Below are 21244 nucleotides of genomic sequence, written 5' to 3'. Positions count from 1 at the left end.
TGCCCCCACTATGTCGCTACGCCAACCCCAATTTAATATTGACTGATTGGGTAAAAAATAATATATATATATCAAAATAAGTAAAATAAAGCCACCAGAAGAAGTTCTATTTTTTTATTGAGTGGGCACCATACAGGTGAAACGGCACTTGCTGTTACAACTACAGCCTATAGGTGGGGCCAGAGCAACATGACTTAACTGGTGGAGTCTTAATTAAAGTTCCTTTTCTTCTTCCAGTAGGACTTATTATTATGTATGAAATAAATGGATATTTGAAACATATCTTCATTCATATTTGGCTGCACTATCGGTTGGCACATCTGCCTCACTGTTCTGAGGTCCTGGCTTCGAATTTTGCTTCCATCTTTATTAAGTGGAGTTGGCATGTTCACCCAGTGCTGGCATGGGTTTTCTCCATGTACTCCGGCTTCCTCTTACATTCCAAACACCCGCCTGTTTGGTTCAAAGAAGACTTTAAATTGTCCATAGGTGTAAATATGAGTGTGAATGGTTGTTTCTATGTTCCCTGCCATTGTCTGGCGACCAGTCCAATGTGTACTTGTCTTGCCCAAAGTCAGCTGGTATATTTGCCACCTCACCAGCGACCCTAATGAGGACACGTGGTATAGGAAATGGATGGGAATTAATATTTGAGAAAGTTTGGAAGCCATTGGATCTCAGTCCTAAAAATGTGTAAACTTTACAGGGGGAAATGAGGCTAAAGGGACTTTCCTCCTCATCACCTCAACGCCTATGTTAGTTCTTCCGTGTAGATGTTCTAAACTATGTGCATTATTTTTTCCATCAAAAACTCTCTCAGGGGAACCGACCTTTTGAGCTGAGTATGTAACGACGTGGCCAGTCGTACCAACTCCTCCAGCTCCCTGACCAGCTTGTTCCTCCTGCAGTGTAGTCGCAGCCTGGAAACGACAAAACAATTCATTTACTAAAATGTTTGCTGATGCACAAACCCCATGAGGACTAATGCAAACAGTCAAGATGTCGCGCTACTATCAGTGAGTGCTTCTGTGTTGGAGTGATAGTGGTGTCATCTGATTGCAGTTGTGGCGCTTTGTTTTGCGGAGAGGTGGCCAGTGACAGCTGGTCACATGAAACGGGCCAAAGAGAGGAAGCCTTTGATCGGGTTACGGAGCAGCTCCGCGTGGCTCACAACTACCTTCACTTTCTACTAATTCACTAGTAGTACCTGCTTTCACATCAAGATCTGAAGTGAAAAGTGGTTTTAAAACAATAAAAATATTTGTCTTGTTTTCTATTGTGGTTGAAGATACTATTGTAAAACTCAAATTGTATCCAACGGGCATTAAATTACCCTCAACGCCCAGTTCATTCTTATAAATTCCCACAATTCCCATGGAAATGTATGCAAAATTCACCAATTTAACTTCCCATGGAAATTTCAGAATTTCTTTTCACCCCTTTGCAAGCCTAGTGACAACACAAAGTACTGTATATATGCATCATTTTCTTGAAGATCAGTGGTTCATAACCACTGTGCCTCGGTACATTAGTGTGTTGTGAAAGATCAGGTGTGCTGCGGAGAACAAGTCTTCCTTAAATAAAGTTTTATTTACTGTACTTCCTACAGATAATGTATCTTTGTTCGTCTATCTTTGCCAGTGACACAGAATGACAGCAGAACGATGAAATGCTCTTCCACTAAATGACAGAAGGTACAATTAACCCGTGAATCCACCTGTCAGCATGACTGGTATAAAGGCTTAAAAAAATAAATAAATAAAATCACATTTGTGAGTAATTTGAGACAAGATCCTCCGTTTAACCTGTGCACAATGTTACGGTGGCTTAAACTTTTGTTTTATCTCGTACTTTTGTAACTACAGTTCAGATGTATTTAACTTTGAAGTTCAATATGTTTGCATTTAATAAATTTTTTTTTCAAACATTTATTTAGGTAGAATTCTACTGTATTTAACTTTTATGTGCTAATTGAATGACTATTTAATTACGGTTTTTGTTTTCCTACATTTAAAAGCAGAGTTAATGCTCAAATTGTGCATAATGTTACAGTGGTTTACAATCATATTAGATACACTTTTTTAGGAATAAAACTTCTGCCTCATATTTGAAAAACTAGGCTTACTAAGATACTGTACTTTAATTTTGGTCATGATGGTGGTACTTGGGATACCCAAGTATTTTTTGAGGTGGTTCTTGGTGTAAAACCTAAAAAGAACTATTGATCGAAGAAAATCGATAGCAAGACAATGTGTTTATTTTTATTTTTTCCATGTTTATTACTGTGGTTGTAGCAAGTAGAACATTGGGTGGAGATCGATTGGATCTCAATGGATTGTGCGAGTGTACCTAATGTGTCTGTATATTTGTGAACGTGAGCACCCGAGTGCGGCGCACAAGAGGCTCTTTTGTGAGTGTCTCGTGTTACGGCAACAGGAGACGGGGCACAAAGCGAGTTTGAGCTTAGGAAGGGTCCAACCTGAACAACAGGAGTCCTGTTAAGAGTGGAAGGGGGGGAGGGCTGTAATTTGTGATAAGGATCGCAGAGGTTTGACGTCACACATGGTCAAAGGACAATTGAAGGTCATTTGATTTTCGACACCTCGCAGTAACCTTCATCGTGACCGTTTTTGTGTATAGAATAAGCTAGTGATGAAATTTACCATATATATTACAGACACCTTCTGAAAAGGTTTTTGTTGTATTCTTCACTGAGCTGTTGGGGAACTTTCCTAAATCAAATTCACTGCATGTAGCACCATTAAAGTGTACACAGTGCTTCACAACGACAATTCAGCTTATTTCTCTGTGGAGTCGTAACTGCCCGGCCTCGTAACCGGTTGCCTGGCAACTGTGCCTTCTCCCTTGCAGGAGAAGGCACAGTTACACATAATTTCTTTACAAGAAGAAACTGCTTTTTTGTTGTTGTTGTTTTTTTAGTTACGACGGATGCAACTATATCAAAAATACTGAATAGGCTTATCATATTTTGTTATGTTACAGCCTTATTCCAAATTTAATTAAATCTCTGGAGAGATCTGAAAATGGCCATTCACCAACGCTCCCATTCCAACCTGACGGAGCTTGAGAGGTGCTACGAAGAGGAAGGGGCAAAACTGAGGTGGTGTGAGAAGCTTGTGGCCATATTCAAAAAGACTTCAGGATGCAAGTGCTGTCCAAAGCGTATCAACAAAGTATTATCTGTGAAAACATACGCTGCTCACAAACAGCTAGGGATATTTGGCTTTCAGGTGAAATTTCATGATGAATCTAAAATGCACTACTACTTTTACAAGTGAATTTAATTTTACATACTGTAAACTTATGTGTCAAACTGTTCAATGTTTCAGTACTTTTTGCACAACTTGCTGTTCTCGAACAAGGAACTGAATGCCAAAATTCATAAAAGGTGTTTAATCTATGAATGAACCGATACATTTCCTGGTTCAATTAGAACTGGTATTGGAATAATCCTTTTCATCATGCCGTTCACATTTTGACATCACGAGACCCAGATGACACCCAATTATTGATCGACAAGTTAAGCTCCTCTTGAAATTTCACCCAAAAGCCCAATAACTAACTTTTATTGAGAAAGATGAATTTAAGGTATTCCACTTTGGACTAAGGCTGTGACATAACAAAATGCAGAAAAAGTGAAGTCCTGTGAATTCTAAGCCACTAATGGGACATTGGGGACAAAAGTAATATTAACAGACGAAGAGGGCAGCATCTACCTTTCAGTCAGAGCCTTGCTCTGGTTGTCCCTGGCGGCCTGCAGGTCTCTCTCCAGACGCTTCTTCTCCGTCTCCAGCTTCTGGGCGTCGTTGGGCTCCAGGCGCTGTCGCGGCCGCACGTACTGCAGCTCCTTCAGCAGCTCCTCCTTTTCGTTGATGAGGATGAGGCGGTCGCGCTCCGGGTCCAGCAGGCCCGGCCACGCCTCGCTGTCCAGCTTGGCGATCTGCACCTCAATGGTGGCGATCCTGGCGGGCGTCACAAAGGATGAGGACGAGGGACCGAGGTGGCGAAAACAGGCAAATCGCACGAACACACGGATCATGTCCTACCTTCGCTTGGCCTCCTCGTACTTCAGACTCAGACGGACTTTCTCTGCCAGTTTGTTGGAGTTATTCGTGTACTGCGCACACACAGAAAGCAGCGTCACAGAAGGGCTTTGCTCATTGGTTCTGTCGCTGTTTCGCGACTGGGACTCACCTCGGCGGGGATATCGGTCTGGGATCCGGCGTCAGAGTACAGTCGGGGGATGGACAGCTCTGAGTTGGCCAGCGAGCGACTGCTGCCCCACAGATCCTGCTGCGAGCCCGAGTCCAGCTGGAAAGCATCCTTCAGAACCGCCAGTTTCTGCGTAGAGAAAACAAAAGTTATACAAAAAGGTATGTGGAAAATATACTTAGATCACAACACGACTTCTTGTAGCACTTCAGCTACATATATTGCCTTACTGATCAACTAAAGCTGGGTACACACAGACCTAATCAAAGTCAGCAGAGGCCCGATTGTCAGATGCCTCTAAAAGGTTATTCTGAGCGTTAAAAGTGATTTTTTTCTCCCTTATCTGCTCGGAAGACTGTCAGGGCTGACAATTGTAAATGTTAAAGTGTGTTACACACACACACAGGTCTATTTGAGCATTTTTCCGATCAGATGTCGCTAAAAGATTCTGCTGTGCGATTATCCTGTGGCGTTGGGTGCGTGACGTCTTCCCCCCGATCTATTCAGAAAACGGTTGAGACCGACAATCGTAGATGACCTGTTCAATAATTACAATGGCAACTCCATGTGTGGTCAAAGTGGTCCGACCGAATCATTCCCCACAATAAAAATGACTAGGAAAAAAAATCTACCACTGCAATGTCGTTACCAGATATGCTAAAGGTTGACTAATTTTTTTTGTTCTTCTTTGTATTTTTCGACTGTCCGGATGCCCTGTGGCACCTGAAGGAGACTTACTTATTGTCGTTATATGTGTGTGCTGTGCTATGTTAGTCATCTTGAGTACACCATACACCATAGCACACAGAGGTCGATTTTATTTTTTTCCACATCATAGCTAGATGTTAAAAATAGGTATGTGTGTACCCTGGTTAAGAAATGTAAAAAATGAGGAAGAACTTCCATCACAAGCACTATTTTTTTAATCATGTTATATTAACAATTACCATGATGTGTATGAACGCTTCCAATGACCCCACCAGACGCACGAACACAAACACACACACACAGGAGCAGAGTGAGCCGTCAGCTGTAGATGATCACAAAGGGGGGACGGTGAAGGCGGAAAGTGAGGAGAGGTGTCCACAACTAGTGAGTTCATTCATACATTCACAAGTAAACTATATGGTCCACTTTATAAAAAACTCCTATATAGTGACATGATGAATGATTCCAAACACAGTCGCTGAATTCGGAATCTTTCCCTCATTCCCTACTCCCTAAATAGGGATTTTGAGGGGACTTTTTAGTGAACTATATAGTACATGGCAATTGACAGTGCTTTCCAACCTGCATGAGTTCTTGTTTCTCCTTCTCGCCGGCACTGATGGTGTCTCGGATGGAGCGCACCTCGCTGAGGATGGCCTGCGCCTCCTGCAATTTGAAGCCATATGGACTGCTGGACACTTTCAGGTCAATCCTGCGGGGAAGGAAGCGGAGTTTTGTTTGCTCACTGTGGTTCATTTGTCTTTCAATGTGGAAAGCGTTTTTTATTTATTTATTTATTAGATATCCTTGATATCCATATCTTAAGCTCTACCAGTACACTCTTTGTGCTCACTAATAAGACAATGCCGAATCAGAATCATCTTTATTTGCCAAGTATGTCCAAAAAACACACAAGGAATTTGTCTTCGGTAAATGGAGCCGCTCTAGTACGACAACAGTATGCCGAAGTATTGCTACTAGTGAGGGTACTAGTACATGGCCCTTAAGCTGAACCTCAGGGATTTTGAATAAATGCTCAAATGGTCACTCGTCAGACAGTTCAGTTCCATTGTGGCTAACAACTAATGTTTTTCCCCAACTTTTCCTCCTTTCCACTACTGTATAAAATGTCTGCACACTAGTAGAACAACTACATGTAACGAGTGGGGCAAAACTCCTAGTGGGCAGATACCGGATAAATGCTAAACCAGCTTTCCATATTATTTCACTCTGCATGTTTCTCATCAACAAGGAGATGGAGCATTAAGCGGCGCTACGGCAAATAGCCACCGGGGGCAGCCAAGTGTATATGGTAATGAAGTCATGCCTACATCACGACAACAGGTCCTTCCACATTCTTCAGGGAGGGAGGAGGCGCAGGGAGAAAGGGAGAGAGAGGGAGAGAGACCTACACGGAGCATGAGGAAGCGAAACGAGGGGAGAGAAGATGGTAATCCTCTTTAAGTGCTTCTCAAACATGGCAGAGCGGGTACAGATTCAGGAGGCCAAGTTACAACTAAAAGTGCTTTAGGGTAACATTTCACATTAAGCACACCAGACTTGTGTCACATTAAGTCAAATTACATTGGTTGTTGAACATTTTACAGAAGAGTTCCTATGTAATTTCCAATTCAACAAGAGAACAGGTGCTAAGCAATACTATAAAGTGTTTTTAGTTTAAGTGTGTTCAAAGCATGTGAAAAGGGTAAAACTATGTACAATAATAATAATAATAATAATAACAAAATCAACATACTTGCCAACATTAGCTTAGCCTATTGCTATGCCTTATCACCCGTGATAAACAGGGGTACAATTCATTAACCAATTATTTAATAAAATAAAATGTTCTATTTACGATTGTTTATTTTAGAAACCCATCCATCCATTTTCTGTACTGCTTATCCTCACTAGGATCGCAGGTGCGCTGAAGTTTAGCCAAGCTAACTTTTGGCGAGAGGTAGGGCTCCAGCTATCAAAATTTTTTTAGAATTGATTATTCTACCAATTATCCCATCAATTAATCACATAAAAAGTGATTTTATGTTATTAAAGAAACTGTGCATGTGAGGTACAGGTATTATTGTTGCACACATGGGGGTCGCCATCCTCACGTGCCACAATATAATATCTGTGACTTTCAGTGTGTGTGGCTTTAAGAGGCAAGACCTGGACTGGTGAGTGACATGGGTGTCAGTGAATGACGGTGTAGAGTTGGCTGTTTTGAGCTCAGGTTAGCAGCTGGCTGTTAACTGGCTAACCGTAACTCAGTCTACGTACTGTTGAGTGCCTGAGCGTCACTTGCGGCCAAAGCACCGCGTGTATGAATGTGCTTATTACGTGTTTATTTTGTTACCGTTTGTTCAATAAAACCATGAAAATTGCACCAGCAGTTGTCTAGCCCTGACCACTTGTGGTGGCATTAAAATACATTATAATTAGCAGTGGTCGGCTACATTAAATTAGCTAACATCACCATCTTGTGTTGGCGATCGTATATAAAAAAAATCGTAATTTATATTTATAAAATTTTTTGTATGTTTTTTCTACTTCAAGAAACAAGGGTTCCCACGCATTCTCGCTGGGCCCAAAAAATTTAAAAACGCGTCAAGTATTTAGCTTATCAGGAAGCGGGCGGCCGCATTCCACCCCTAAGCCTATTTTGTATTTGCGCAAGTGGCGATAGGTCACAGAGCGCCGTCTGATGACTGTAACAGGAGGGGGGGGGGGGGTCACGCAGGAATGTTGTTCAACCGCTCAGCTACTCATTAATCCTCCTGTGACACTCTCACTTGCGCGGGCGAGAGAGGGAGCAAGGAGCGAACATTCCTGTTCCCTTTCAGCTCGGACTGACAGCTGATTTGCTGGAGAGAAAAAAAAAAAGTGGATTTCAAAAACACACGCAGAACAAAAGATGTGAACGATAGTGACAGTCTGGAATTAAAACTAAGGGAAGAATGAATGCCTTTTGCTGCCAACGGCTTGACTGATGACTGTTGCACCTTGCGTTTGTAGTCCACTGACTCTCCTCAGCTGGTGTTTTGATAGAGGAGTCCGCGTTTAATGGCGGCGTGGAATGTGTGATAAATGCTGAGGCAATAACGGAGGCGATAAGGAGATGTTTACTGCGCCCCAGAATGATGATGTTTGTACAAATGTCTTATTCTAACGAGCTACACAGCGGAGGGAATCTGACATGAATATACATTGGCTTTTCGGACACTGACGCGAGACGGCTTACTCTTTGAGGGTCTCAAAGCCTTGTTCTTTGTACTGCAGCTCCTGCTTCATACAGGCCAGGTCCCGCTTCAGCTTGTTGACCTGAGACAGACACATGAAATGGAGGATAGAGTAGAATATAATGGAATAAAAAGCCTTCATTGTCATTGCACGGAGCGAAAATAATTGGGGTGCGACTCTAAGTTTATAAAACAATAGTGTTGTTTAATAAACACTATATTGAAAAAAAAGGAAGAATTTTTGTTACAATTACCGTATCATCTATGCTAATTTCCATGCACGCGTCTGTAGCGTTTCGCATTATATGCTAGAGTTAAGGTGGCAGACAATTGGAAATTACATGGTTCGGCTGAACATTTTGGTATTTAAATATACAATGCTTAATTCTCTTTTGTTCAGTGTCATTTACAGTTAACTTCAACTGGGAGAATTTTTTTTTTTTTCCTTTTATATGGTATAACTAGATTGCCGATTTTCATCCATCGCGGGTGTGTCTGAAACGTATCCCCCGTGATAAACGGGCGTTGATTGTATATCCATTGTATGATCAATAATCAAATGACAGTCGTGGTGTGTGTTCCATTCAACATTATCTTTGTCACTTACGTAAAATGTGACTACGATGAATGGTTATTTCAGTCGCAGAACCCAACCCAAACCATGAGACAAAATTGTCCAATTTTATAATTATAGGAAATCGCGCATGGTGATGACTCAAGCTTGTGGTTACGAGTACTACTAGCGAGCGTTAGGTAAGTGTGACGTACTACATGTAAGATCCTAGATTGCACGCGTGTCTGGCGTGACGGTGATGTAAATACGAAAATTTGTGTAAGGTCCTCTTACCCGACTTTTGGCTGTGGATATTTCTGCTTTGAGGATATCTGGATCGTACTTGCTGGAGGTGGACGTTCTGGAATTCACTGAAATGGAAAGCCGGAAAAACAACTATATTTTGTCAAAAATCTCCCATTTTGTTTGTTACGGTTCAACAGATTCATAACAGCATTCACTGTGGGAAACACACATTTACAGACAATGGCTAAATTATTTCACTTCTGCAAGACACTGCAAATTCCAAGGCACATCGAATGCATCGGTCGGAACCAGCCGGGCCAACAAGCAATGACAAAGGAGGAGAATGGGAGTTGCTCATATTTACTACCAGTGTCCTCAATAGAGCTGGAGCCTACACCAGCTGACTTAGGGCAAGATTTCCTCATACACCCTGAACTGGTCGCCAGCCAATGTTAGAGCATGGGTGTTTATTTTCTAGCCCATTCTGGTGGACCAATGAGTGACTAGTAGTGTTTTTCTGTCACTCAAAGCATGATTGGAACCTCAGTTGACTAAGAACAAGAAAACGGTGCAATTCTACTCGACCAGTGAGTGACCAGCAGTGGATTTTTTCATTACAACGGCGTGACACTTACAGCTACTTTGCGACGTGGACTTGTCCCGCCAGGTATTGTTGAGTTGCAGGTACTCCTGCTGCGCCAGACGGAGCCTCTGCTCCTTCACCTGGTAGATCTCCTTCTGGGCGCTGAGGGCATCGCGGGCCACGGCCAGGTATTCCCGCAGCATGGCCTCCTGCTCCCGCTGCCACTGGGCCCGCGGGTCCTCCAGCTGGGTGCTCTCTAGGAGGAACGATTTGAGATCAGATCACAGATCAGCTTGCTAAAAGATCACATGCAAATGTATTTACGTCAAAGTTAAATACAACTGAACTGTACTTAACAAATGTTCTGTACTGGATTAAAAAAAGGTTAAGCCGCTGTAATAGTAGGCGCATTTTGATCATTTTAGTTCAGTGATTCTTTTGCCACTAGAGGTAGCCTGCATACCACACTTTTAAAATGATTACGCAATGCAAAAGGTTCATAGAAACTTACTGGTGTTGTGGTCGACATAGTACGCCCCGACCACAGGGTCGAATGCCTCTTCCCAACCGACTGGCAGCTCATCTCCGATACAGTCGGCAAACGTCAGAGGCTTCGTCTGCCTGCGGCGGGGAAAGAAAACAGTGCTTGTTGTTGAAATCCTTTCTGAGATGTGGCTGGTTTTACACTGCAGGACCAAGTACCCCATTCCGATTCAACGCCTACAGTGAACGGGAGACGATCGTGTAACATCACTTTGATGAAACGACAATGAGCTTCTCTTTCTCGCACAGTTCACCAAAATGTTTAACCACACCATATAAAAACAAAAGCCTGCTAGCTTAATGATAACATAAAGCAAAACGGCATAGACGACTAACAGAAGTTAGCATCAATGTTACAGTTATTATAAACCTTCAAACAACTGCTACTTTAACACACGGAGCAGCAACACATACAATCAGAGCATACAACATACTCACAACCATATACTGTATTTTTGGCTCCATAGGTACAACAACTATTACTGGAGACAGTAGGAGTAAGTTGTAGGCCTTCTCGACCTCTTCTTCTTGCTTTAATTACGGTCTTTCTCTCCCACTGGACCTCAGTGCTTCCACGGCATGTTGCGGCACAATGTGGTACTACACCTAAGGCGCACAACACTTAAAATTGGACTTGAGTAATGATTGGAAAAAAAATTCACACTAAAGTGTTTGTATATAGAAATAAAAAATTAAAAATGTTTAAAACAGAGTCACTGATGGTGTAGTGGTACACTCCCCTGACTTTTGGTGCGGGCAGCATGGGTTCAGTTCCCACTCAGTGACGGTGTGAATGTGTGTGCGAATGTGCCCTGTGACTGACTGGCAACCAGTTCAGGGTATAGTCCGCCTTTCGCCCGAAGTCAGCTGAGACAGTGTCCCGCAACCCTAACCAGGATAAGTGGTGTTGAAAATGGATGGATGGATGTTTAAAACATAAAATCGTCCAGCCCTAGGTTTAATTGGCGAGGGCTAACTTTGCCCCCATTGATTTAAATGAGGGTAACTCCACATTACTCTCTCCTAGCTACAGTCAGCAATTTTTTTTGCTTATTTCATGTACTGTAGCATATTTAGACCATATTTCCTGGCCTATGTTTTCATTGTATTTGAAATTTACAGCAGTTGTTTTTAACGCGTTTGTGTTATTTGGGCAGGCGCAGGTGTTGACATTGGCGTGGTATAGCCGCGTGTTTATGCTGCACCAGCACTGACATATATCTGATAGACATCAGATTGTTATCCACAATTTGAAAGAGGCCTGATTCCGATCTTAAGATACCTGATTTCATGCATTTTTTCTCTCGTTACGCTACATGACGCACATCCCGATTGTGTCACTTGAACCATGCGGCGTAGATCCAGCAGATGAGAGGGTTCCCAAACCTTTTAGTTCATTACAATTTTCAGGTTAAGTTGTATTATTTTAATTACTACCCTCTTTTCAGACCCGACTGCAACCTGACATTGGGATATCTTAAAGTACATCCATGAGGCGGTGGTGGGGGGGACAAAGAGGAGGCAGGGAGGGAGGCGGTTGGCTAGTCTGGTGTTTCAGAGTCCTCTATTCACCTCCAAGATGGGGGAAGAAAAAAAAAAGTAGAGGGTGGGTGTATGGGGGGGGGGGTCCCTCCTGCCGACCACAATAGGAGGAAATCGACCCGCGGCATTCCTCGAGCAGCACTAACGCATTGCCTGGAGGTTTCTGGGGCAACCGTCGGCCTTAGTTCTATCCAGTCATTGCAGTCGTGAGGGGGGGGTACTCAATGATGCTACCATTTTTTTCCTTCTCTTTCTCAAAACTGCGTTTTTATGCGGCACGGACAGAATTCCTTCCAGAGCTGCGTGAAACATAACTCTGCTTATTTGCACTACAGAAAAAAAACTATTTCTTGCATAATACATGAGTAGAGTGCAAATGAGTCATTTGTTCAGCCAAATTCATTAAATTTCCTTCCAAAATATTTGCAGCAATTGAAAAGTCAAACAATGATGTTTTCACCCCTACATTTGAGTACTGTACATATTGAGGTACTGGTTGTTAACCGATAACTGAGAGTTACAAACTGTTTTGAAGGCTAAGGTACTCCTGTTTTACTAAAATATTAAAATCCATTATAGCACACAGTGTAATTATTTCTTGATTAAGATGTGAAATCATCATGAAAGTCCTCATTGCTGCTCAAAATGCTGAAATGTTGACAGCTCATTAAAATGGAAAGAGGTCAACAGTCTGCATTAAAGAACTTCATAATGCTAGATGGTCTCTTTGCTTTAGTTTTTTATATGGGAGGTGCCATAAAAAAATAAATAATAATCAACAACTCTTTGGTTAGCAACAAGACTTATTGAGAGCCACGGCGCCACCGTTTGGGGCGTTGGCTACAAGATGTGGTTTGGACAATTTTTTGCCAATCCGCCAAGTTACTGTATGTGTTCCCACTTATGTGTTCCATTTAAGAAGTGAGCGGCAGCATTTTGAACTAACCAGTGGAGACGTTTGAGGGAGGACTGGCTGACTCCAAAGTAAAGTGCATTACAGGAATACACCTAGATTACTGTTTCGAAGTGCTGCTCTGTCAGGGGGGGAAAAGTACATGAATGAAATGAGTAAGGAGCTTGGTCATGGAACAAATTGAACTCATAAGTCAAGGTATCACTGTACATCCTCAAATGTACAATTTGTTATGGTGTCTTTTTTGAGAAAGTAGTATTAACTTCAACAAGTGGAAACTGATTCCTTGTATGTTTTAACATACTTGGCCAATAACGATGATTCTGATTAGACTGTAAACGTTTCCATGTGGGGGTGTTTCTTTTCACGCTGCCATGGCGCTGAATTGTGCCACTTGAGCGGGAAAAAATATGAATTGCATCACTTGAACCACACAGTATAAATGCAACCTAAGAGACAAGTGGCAGAAAAACAGGCAACGAGCCTCGCCGTGGACAGAAAGTGAACTGGGTCCTTTCCACTGATGAATAATAGAAAAAGGGGCCTGGATAAGACCGCCTCAGCTTGGCTCTAAATTTAGCTTCCGGAAAGAGCGACACAGAGGGTTCTGCCAACGGCTGGTTGGCTGGCCGCATCCCCATTATTTGAGTCCCCCTCTCTACACTTTCGCCCACTAAATCCCGTCCTCTAATGGCCGAGCCACGGGTGGGGGCTGACGGCCGCTGACCCAAACTTGTGGCTCTCCGTTTCTCTGCAAGTGAAGGGCCAGCTGGTTGCGGCGGCCTGGCCTCCATTTCAATGTCAGTCGCTCAATAGCCACTTGTGGTCCTTCTCACATCCTAACTGCTTCACGGTGCCACTGTACCAAAACAAATCTAATCAGCTGGTTTATGGCATTAGAAAGTGTCTCCAGACTTTTGACTGATACTGTTTATAATGAAATACTGTAAATCACCAACAAGCTACAATGTTAACTATGTTTTAATAAAATTGTGCCCTTTTTATGAGGCACTTTTCCAGTCATATGTTTGCGTGGTTTGTGTTAAACGCGGGAGGAAAGCACCGAACATATTCCAAAATGAATGCAAAATACATACTAGTGAGTTCCAAGGCAAACAACTATGTGGCCGGGCCTTGGCGCGCTAATGCAAACTGACAAAGCGCGCGGCGGAGTGCAAAGGCGCCGAGGCCCGGCTGCATAGCTGAACGCTGAGTCAGGCAGCGGCTGGGGAGAAACGCTCATTTGGCGTTTGAATCGTGTTCGAATCCCTCGTGTCGAGGTCCAACATCCACGCACAAACGACATTCTGTCATGGCTGAGTGGCGTCCAGATAAAAACGGGAATATCAGCAAGAGATCTGCACAACGCTCAAAAGTGGCGACTGTGCCTTATCTGGCTGATAACATTCCTGTGACCTGACGACATGCGTTTGGTGCGTCACTGCGGGCTGGATGGATGATACTGCACGCTGAAGAATTTATTTAAGGCCAAACAGTCAGCCCACACTCACTTGAGTGGCTTTCTTCAAAACAAGCTCAACTCTCTCCATTCAGTGATACTACTTGAACTATACAAACTGAAAAACGAGTGACAATAACAATAGAAATGAAAGCCACTGTGACACAGGTTCGGCTTTTATATCGTAAAAGCTATATTTAAATAAAACGTATAGTTATGTAACCCGAAAAACAAATGTGGGGGAAAAAACTACGATGGTTATCAATCACAGATGTACCATTGAAACACCGCTACGTGACGGTATCATTCTCCAAATACTTAAGTAGCCCATTTCGCACACATGGAGCATGCTTCCGGAGCTAAAACTAGTACTTTATAGTCGGCGACTATTTGGCGGTATTTTTCTGCCTCCAGCGGATGACTACCGGTGCAACATGTCGGTCCAGTTAGATAGCGGAAACAATGCTAGCAATGCGAAATATGCTGCTTACCGCTTCCAAGCACTTGTGACGTGCATACCTCTTGTAGCATATGCGGCTTAGCTACCCTCGAGGTAGCTCACTGTTTTGTTTCCTGTACAGTAACATTAGTGTCGAGTCTTACCGTGAACTGCAGTTGACGTCAGATGTGTGTTACAAATTGTAAATGACACACTGCTTGGAACTCATTTTTAAAAATAACTGTTTACCATAATATCATTGTCATTTTCACTTTAATGCAGTCATTAGACAGGACTTAGAAAAGCATATTACGGCTAGACGTTAAAATTGTACTTTTGTGAAGGGGGAAAAAAATGGTATAATGTTACAGAAATAGGGCTATTATTTTGATAGTGAATATTTTGATAGTGAAAACTTTTTGCTATTTTATTCTTGAAGATTTTAAACTTTGTAGGAGTATGATAACATTTTTTTAAAAAATAATCACTATCCTTCTACGTTAGTTTTTTTTAATATGAATTTGTTGCAAAATGAGATTTTATTTCAAAATACAATGACTTCATTCTCATAACGTTACAACATGTTATTTAAGATTAAAGCATTTTGTTCTAAAAGAAATAGGTTATTATAGTATGATTAAAACATAATTTATCAAGAAAAAAACTCAACATTATGACCCCCACCCCACACACACAAAAAAATCTCTCTATTCTTGTAAAACAATTCAAAATATGAACAAAAAATGTTGACTCTTCTTATAAGAGTTTTTTTGTGAAAGAATATCTCATAAGATCATGACTTTCTCTCCAAAAAAATAACTACTTTATTCTCATAAGATGATATTTTTTCTCTCCAAAAAAGTATCTGATTACAAGTCATTTTCTAAAAAAAAATAATTGAATTTGATGCTCACAACATTACAATTTTGTAAGTTTTTGATTGCAGCAATAATTGCTTTTTTCGTTTTGCATAAAATTATGACTGACAATACAAAGTATGACGTTATTCTCAAAAATTTTATTTGAACGACTACAAAATGTGTTCCTTTAAACAATATAAATTAACATAGGACTATGGAGAAGAAAAAAAATGCAACATTCTTTTTAACGCTCCTTTCTTACAAATAGTAAACAACCACTAAAATCCTAGTTTGAACATGAATGTGTGTTGCAGGGGGTTTAAAAGTCTTAAAAGTCGCAAGCATTCAGAAAATAAGTTGTAACTTTGTTGGTTATGTATTACAGTCTGCGGTGCCTGTAACAGTCTGTGGGGCCTCACGCCGAACTTTGAACCCCGTGCACCTTGGCAGCCAGTGAAAGGGATTTTGGATGAATCGGACGCTTGGCCGGCGAGTGCTGCTCGGCCCTTCACGCCGTGTGTTTCAGGAATGTGTGTCTGTGTGTGTGCGTGTGTCGGTGTGTGTGTGTGCATTTGCACGTGCACATCCATGTGAAGGACATTTTCCTGTCAATGACACTTTCACTAAACACAGTGACTAACCTCGTTCGATCTTCTACACGAGTGAAAAACAGACAGAGGCAGCTAAATTGTAACGATAAATTTAATGTTTAACTGCTTTAAGCACAAAAAAAAACATACTTAGAGGTGAGCAAGTGTGGCCCTAAAATTGCTTGATCAAAATGCATTTATGAATTTGTATTTTATTTTTCATCTCATTAAATAATTTGTTGATTTATTGTAAACGCAAGTTTACAAATATTAAAATAAACATTTGTATTTTGTTGTATAACTATAATTTAAAAATATATTCCTGCTCCATTCTCACAGAGCATTTTAATTAGTCTTGTAATATTGTTTATTAATTTTATCATTTTTTCCTAAACTTGTTTAGTTAAAATGTATTTATATTTATATAATAATATAATATATGCAATATATTTTTATCCATTTAGTTCAGTAAATAATGTTAATTTATAAATTTTAATTTAATTTGACCAATAATTGTATGGCTTTATAAGTGGTCATTTAATTAGAGTTACATTAATTAAAAATAACACAATTTAAAAATGTACATCCCACTTTTCTCTTTGTCCAAAAATGTGTTAATTAAAATATATGTATTCATTTTATTTGTTCATTTTTCTTGAATGAAATTTTTTTGGGAATTTAATTAGCAAGAGTACTATCAAAAGTTTTTTTTTTTTCCACCTAATCTATGGATGACCTGACCCATCTGCCCATTTTTTTTTAAATCAAAGTTTGCTCAGGCCTGGCCTAGCATGACAAACACGCACAACTCATTAAAACGTGAGCGGTGTTGGACATTTCCTCAAAGAAAGTTTTGTGGACGACATCAAAGTCAACCCGTTTCTTGATGAAAGAGAAGGGGGGGAAAGGAGAGCCTTAAGTCACGCTGCCATGACGACGAACGTCGGGACTCTTGTCAGTCACGCAGCTGAGGGAAAATCATATTTATATAAAAAAAAAAAAAAAAAAAGGGCAGAGCAAAACAAGCCTAAGCCTTCTGAATTCCAGACACAAGGCATGAAAAGGGATTTGGTGTCAAAGTCTGAGGGACCGATCCTCCTCGCCATGCGATATTTTTCCACATGTTAACGCCGTGCATGTTAAGCCTATTACCAGCGTAGATTTCTATGAGACGCTAACAAGGCGCAGGATGTGTATGGTGAGATACTGATATTTTTCTGGAAAAACACTTCACTGGCTACATTAAGTAGAGCAGAAAGTGTCGTCCTTAAAGTATCTCAAAACGCACGCGGCTCATGGGGCTTCTTCCCGAAAGGTTATGTCAGGCTGGTGATGTGCTATTTGTGTGTAGTATCGGAGAATTTTTACACGTACCGATGTTATACAGATGTACAGTATCAGCACCGGTACGGGTGCAGCATCGCTACTCATTTTTTTTATGTTAAATTGCTTAACATTTAAAGTGTTAATTTTGGAAGTGCAAAAATGTATCGATTAATCGACAACAATTTGTAAGTTGTCTATGTTTTTTAACTGATTTCAGACAATTTTGGGTCGCTGAATCCAAAAACGACATCCGTTTCTCTTGTTGAGGTCTTTATGCCACGTTGTTAACAATTTATTCATCAAATGTTACAAACTTTGCTTATTGTAAATTGAATAATAGACATGGATAAAAGTAAGTGCCTGTAAATTGAATGTTATGTCATCATTGTTCAAAATACAGGGCATGAACCACCGTTTATTTGAACCTCGAAAGTGAAAATACCTTCACATGTAAACAAAAACGTAGCCATAGTTCAAAAAGACCTGATTGAGCGAAACCAAGGTGATATTTGGCTTCAGCAGCATCAAAATTGCCCTAAATCAACAAAAATAATCTAAATTTCTTGTGGACCAGTGTTATCAAATTAACTGACAACTACTTTCATAATCGATTAATTGTTCAGAGACCTTGTTGAACTTTGGAAAACAATGATCAACATTTCTACCTCTTTTCTGGCATTTTACGGATCAAAACACTAACTGAATCATAATCCATTTATGTTTGTGCATTTTCTGCGCTGTCAATATGAAATAATGTCCTGTTTTTGAAAAAAAGGGATTGAAATTTAAAAAATGATTCATGAATTATTAAAATAATCATTAGTTGCAGCCCAAGTTCATTTATTACGATTCGGTCTACATACGTTTTGATAAAACATCCAAGTGGAAGCACTTGTTTACACATTATCTGTAAAAGAAAAAAAAATCCATTAATTCTGTGGAAAAAAACAAAAGCAAAACTCATTTCGAATAATGCCATTGTCATTTGCTTTTTGTATAAGTGAGATATAAGTGACATTTGTCAATAAACTACAAAACATGCCGATTTCAACGTGAAATGTAAACAAATTCCTTTGATGACCTTTGTCGTTTAAAGAATGAGTGAGTTGAGTGCGTCCTTATCTCGCCAAAGTTATCTGGACTTGGTTCTTTTCTGGCTTCTTTACATCGTCGCTCATACACGTCTCTTGTTATCACTGTTGCTTTTTGCATTGGACGCTTTTTCGCAGCCAGCGGGCAGAAAATATTTTCATGGCCTGGGTGCCAAATAAACTCACAATCAGTCTTTCTACATTGAATGCGCAATCTTGATTGTTGTGTTGTGACCTAACAGTCATTGCAGTGAGACACATTATGGAAAATGCACTGTTTCATTTCTTGTGTTCTACCACGTGTCAGATCCGGTACAATAATCCGCAAGTATAAGTGGGCCACTTGGGGATGAAGTGCTCAGTACTGCCTCCGAGAGTAAAAATACAAGCTATACTTCTACTATCTTCCCGAGCGCTCGCTGATTTTCCTCAAAGTATGGTCGGTCGTTCTCCAAGTGATAGCCGCTCGCCTAGTCCCAACCCCCTAGCTCTGCCCTCTGGTCACCATAGTGACAAAAGCCATACTCTCCATTGGTTGGTGGTGGTAGAGAGCAGTGATAGAACATGACAGCTTAAAAAACGGATTTCCACCAAGAGTATACAGTTTACCACTGCTGGCAAATCACAATCGTCAAAATGCTTCATATTTATTACACTGACGATTTTTGACACATTTCAACCATATTTCTCAACCAGTTCAAACCACTCTGTCAAAATGCTTTTTCCATAATGATACATTTTCCACAAGAAACGCAACCATTCAATTAATGAAGAAATGTAACAAATTCACCATTTCTCAACTGATTCCGATCATTGTAACTTCTAAATGCTCTTTTCTCAACTTAAAAACGTTGTACAGTCAACAAATGCTGTGGATATGGTAAATGTACACCATGACGGTGCCCAAAGCGCTTCACAGCTGCTCACATTCACCCACTAACGCACACGTTCATCCACCAATGGGCAGCTGCCACCATGCAAGGCGCCGCCACTTCCACTGGGAAGCAATTTAAGGTTCAGTGTCTTGCCCGTGGACACTTCGGCAGCGGACAGTCGCATCCGGGATTCAAACTGTTGACCCTTTGATCAACTGGACAATCCACTCTACCAACTGTGCCGCATTTTAATGAGAAGATTGACAGGTTCGGGGAAATATTTAACCAATCCACTTCAACTTCACCATTTCTTCTTTAGAATTCCACAAATACAGACATTTTCCACACTCCCCTCTCTCTTGTAATTCATCTTATATTTCCAGTCTGGCATTCCACCGCTCTAATTCATCCTTCAGCATTTCCACTTTGTACTGACTGCCTCATCACTGATGCTTTTCGGTTCCCAAACTGAGGGTCGGGGACTAAAATGGGCCCGCTTCTATTGTGGTAGTCAGAGAATAAAATCCATTTTACTACTCCTCCAGCAACCACACCTAGTTCGAATGACTTTTTTTTTTTTTTTTTTTTAATCCATGTCAGGTCGGCATGCATTCTTCCCCTTTTTACCTGTCTCTGGGATCGAGCCAGCTGGTGTTCTGGTTGATGTGGTCGATATAGTAGACTTTGCCATCAAAGTCTCGGGCTTCTTCCCAACCGTCGGGTAGTGGCAACTCCGTCCTCGGCATGTCAGGCGAGTCTCCATGTAATGAACCGCGACTACTCAAAATCTCGACGAGGGGAAACAATCGCTTTTCTCGGTCATCATATTCGTAAGCACCGGTGTTGTTGGTGGTGGTTGTTATTCCCGATCTGGCGCCGCTTGGCTGCGAATATCCATAACAATAATAATAATAATACTGTAGTAATCCAAGCAAGGCTGCTAAAAGTGACGCAGGGGGTAAAACGGTTCCATTTGGATGCACTTGATTTCTCCTGCAATTATGTCGCCATCTTTTACCCCAACTCCTCCAGAAAAAAAAAAAAAAGTTGAGGGCAACTTGGGACGCCAAATTGCCGCGTTGTGCCCCCCTTCCCCTAAAAAAAATGCTAATGTGGGGGTTCGCCGTCAACGTTTAAAGGGCACACGGCGAATTCCAAACGCGACGGTTGAGAATAAACTCGCGAAATGTGCGTTTTAAAAAGACTCCGCTCGACGTCCCCGGGCTGCCTCGTCGACTTCTTGCCCACAGGCCACCACCATGTTCGAGCGAGGACCGAGAAGGAACCGCCGAGGTTAGCCCCTCTGACAACCGAACGCGGAGGAGGGAGGGGAGGGGAAAAGAAGTCCGACGGGAGGACGAGGCACCCTTCACTAAATGTAACACAAATTCGGCGATTTAAATGACGTCTTCCACAGCCGAGGACGTGAAAGGATGCGATGGTGGGTAAAGTGCTCATCCAGTTCCCGGTGTCTTCACTACTGGTCCGTCAATCAATCTACGTTAACTCTAACCGGATGTGCCCTGTCGTTGTTTCCGGCTTGCGATTCCGGTTTCAAAGTAAAACCTAAAAAAGACGTCAAAGGTTTCAAAATAAACTCAAAAATGTGTCTGAACTGCGTCGTCGGTTTCTAGGTCGAACTAACACTTTTCTATAAAGTATTACACTTTAAACGGTATTCTGACCGAAAAAAATCATATCAACGGGCTGAGGAACAACTAGGAAGACTGGGAAGTGCTTTTAGCAATCCATTTGCACCATCAAGTGGTCAGTTGAGGAACTGACACTGACCCATGCTCTTGGGTGGACGGGCGGACGAATTGAGATAGATAGTCCGTTGTTCAAATTTCCTCTCAAGTACTTGTACTGCAACACCATCTCAATGTCCTCCTTAATTTAGTTTATTATTTTGTTTTTAATTTTGAATGATGTATATACTGTGTTGGATGTGCTATAAACACACATAAACAACCCAGGAGTACCATACAGAGGGCATTATAGCATTATAGCTTAATATCCACAAAGTAAAACAATTTCTGACAAT

The 21244-nt window shown here is 41.3% G+C and overlaps 1 protein-coding gene across 1 annotated transcript in view; it reads right to left on the bottom strand.

Moving 5' to 3' along the window:
* The window catches only part of wwc1 (WW and C2 domain containing 1), a 32526-nt gene extending 11824 nt beyond the window's left edge, over positions 1-20702 (bottom strand). Inside the window, exons 1-10 of the mRNA XM_061702540.1 lie at positions 19828-20702; positions 10074-10183; positions 9615-9818; positions 9028-9104; positions 8183-8262; positions 5524-5653; positions 4216-4362; positions 4068-4138; positions 3738-3983; positions 831-920 (exon numbers count right to left, since the gene is read on the bottom strand). Coding sequence (XP_061558524.1) covers positions 831-920; positions 3738-3983; positions 4068-4138; positions 4216-4362; positions 5524-5653; positions 8183-8262; positions 9028-9104; positions 9615-9818; positions 10074-10183; positions 19828-19946 — 1274 coding nt within the window. The 5' untranslated portion in view covers positions 19947-20702. The remainder of the gene's footprint in view (positions 1-830; positions 921-3737; positions 3984-4067; positions 4139-4215; positions 4363-5523; positions 5654-8182; positions 8263-9027; positions 9105-9614; positions 9819-10073; positions 10184-19827) is intronic.
* Between the last annotated feature and the right edge of the window lie 542 nt (positions 20703-21244).

The sequence above is a fragment of the Phycodurus eques genome, chromosome 17 (assembly GCF_024500275.1).
Source record: "Phycodurus eques isolate BA_2022a chromosome 17, UOR_Pequ_1.1, whole genome shotgun sequence".
NCBI lineage: Eukaryota > Metazoa > Chordata > Actinopteri > Syngnathiformes > Syngnathidae > Phycodurus > Phycodurus eques.
Note: the sequence above shows the minus strand (reverse complement) of the source record. Positions and strands in the feature narration are given on the sequence as shown.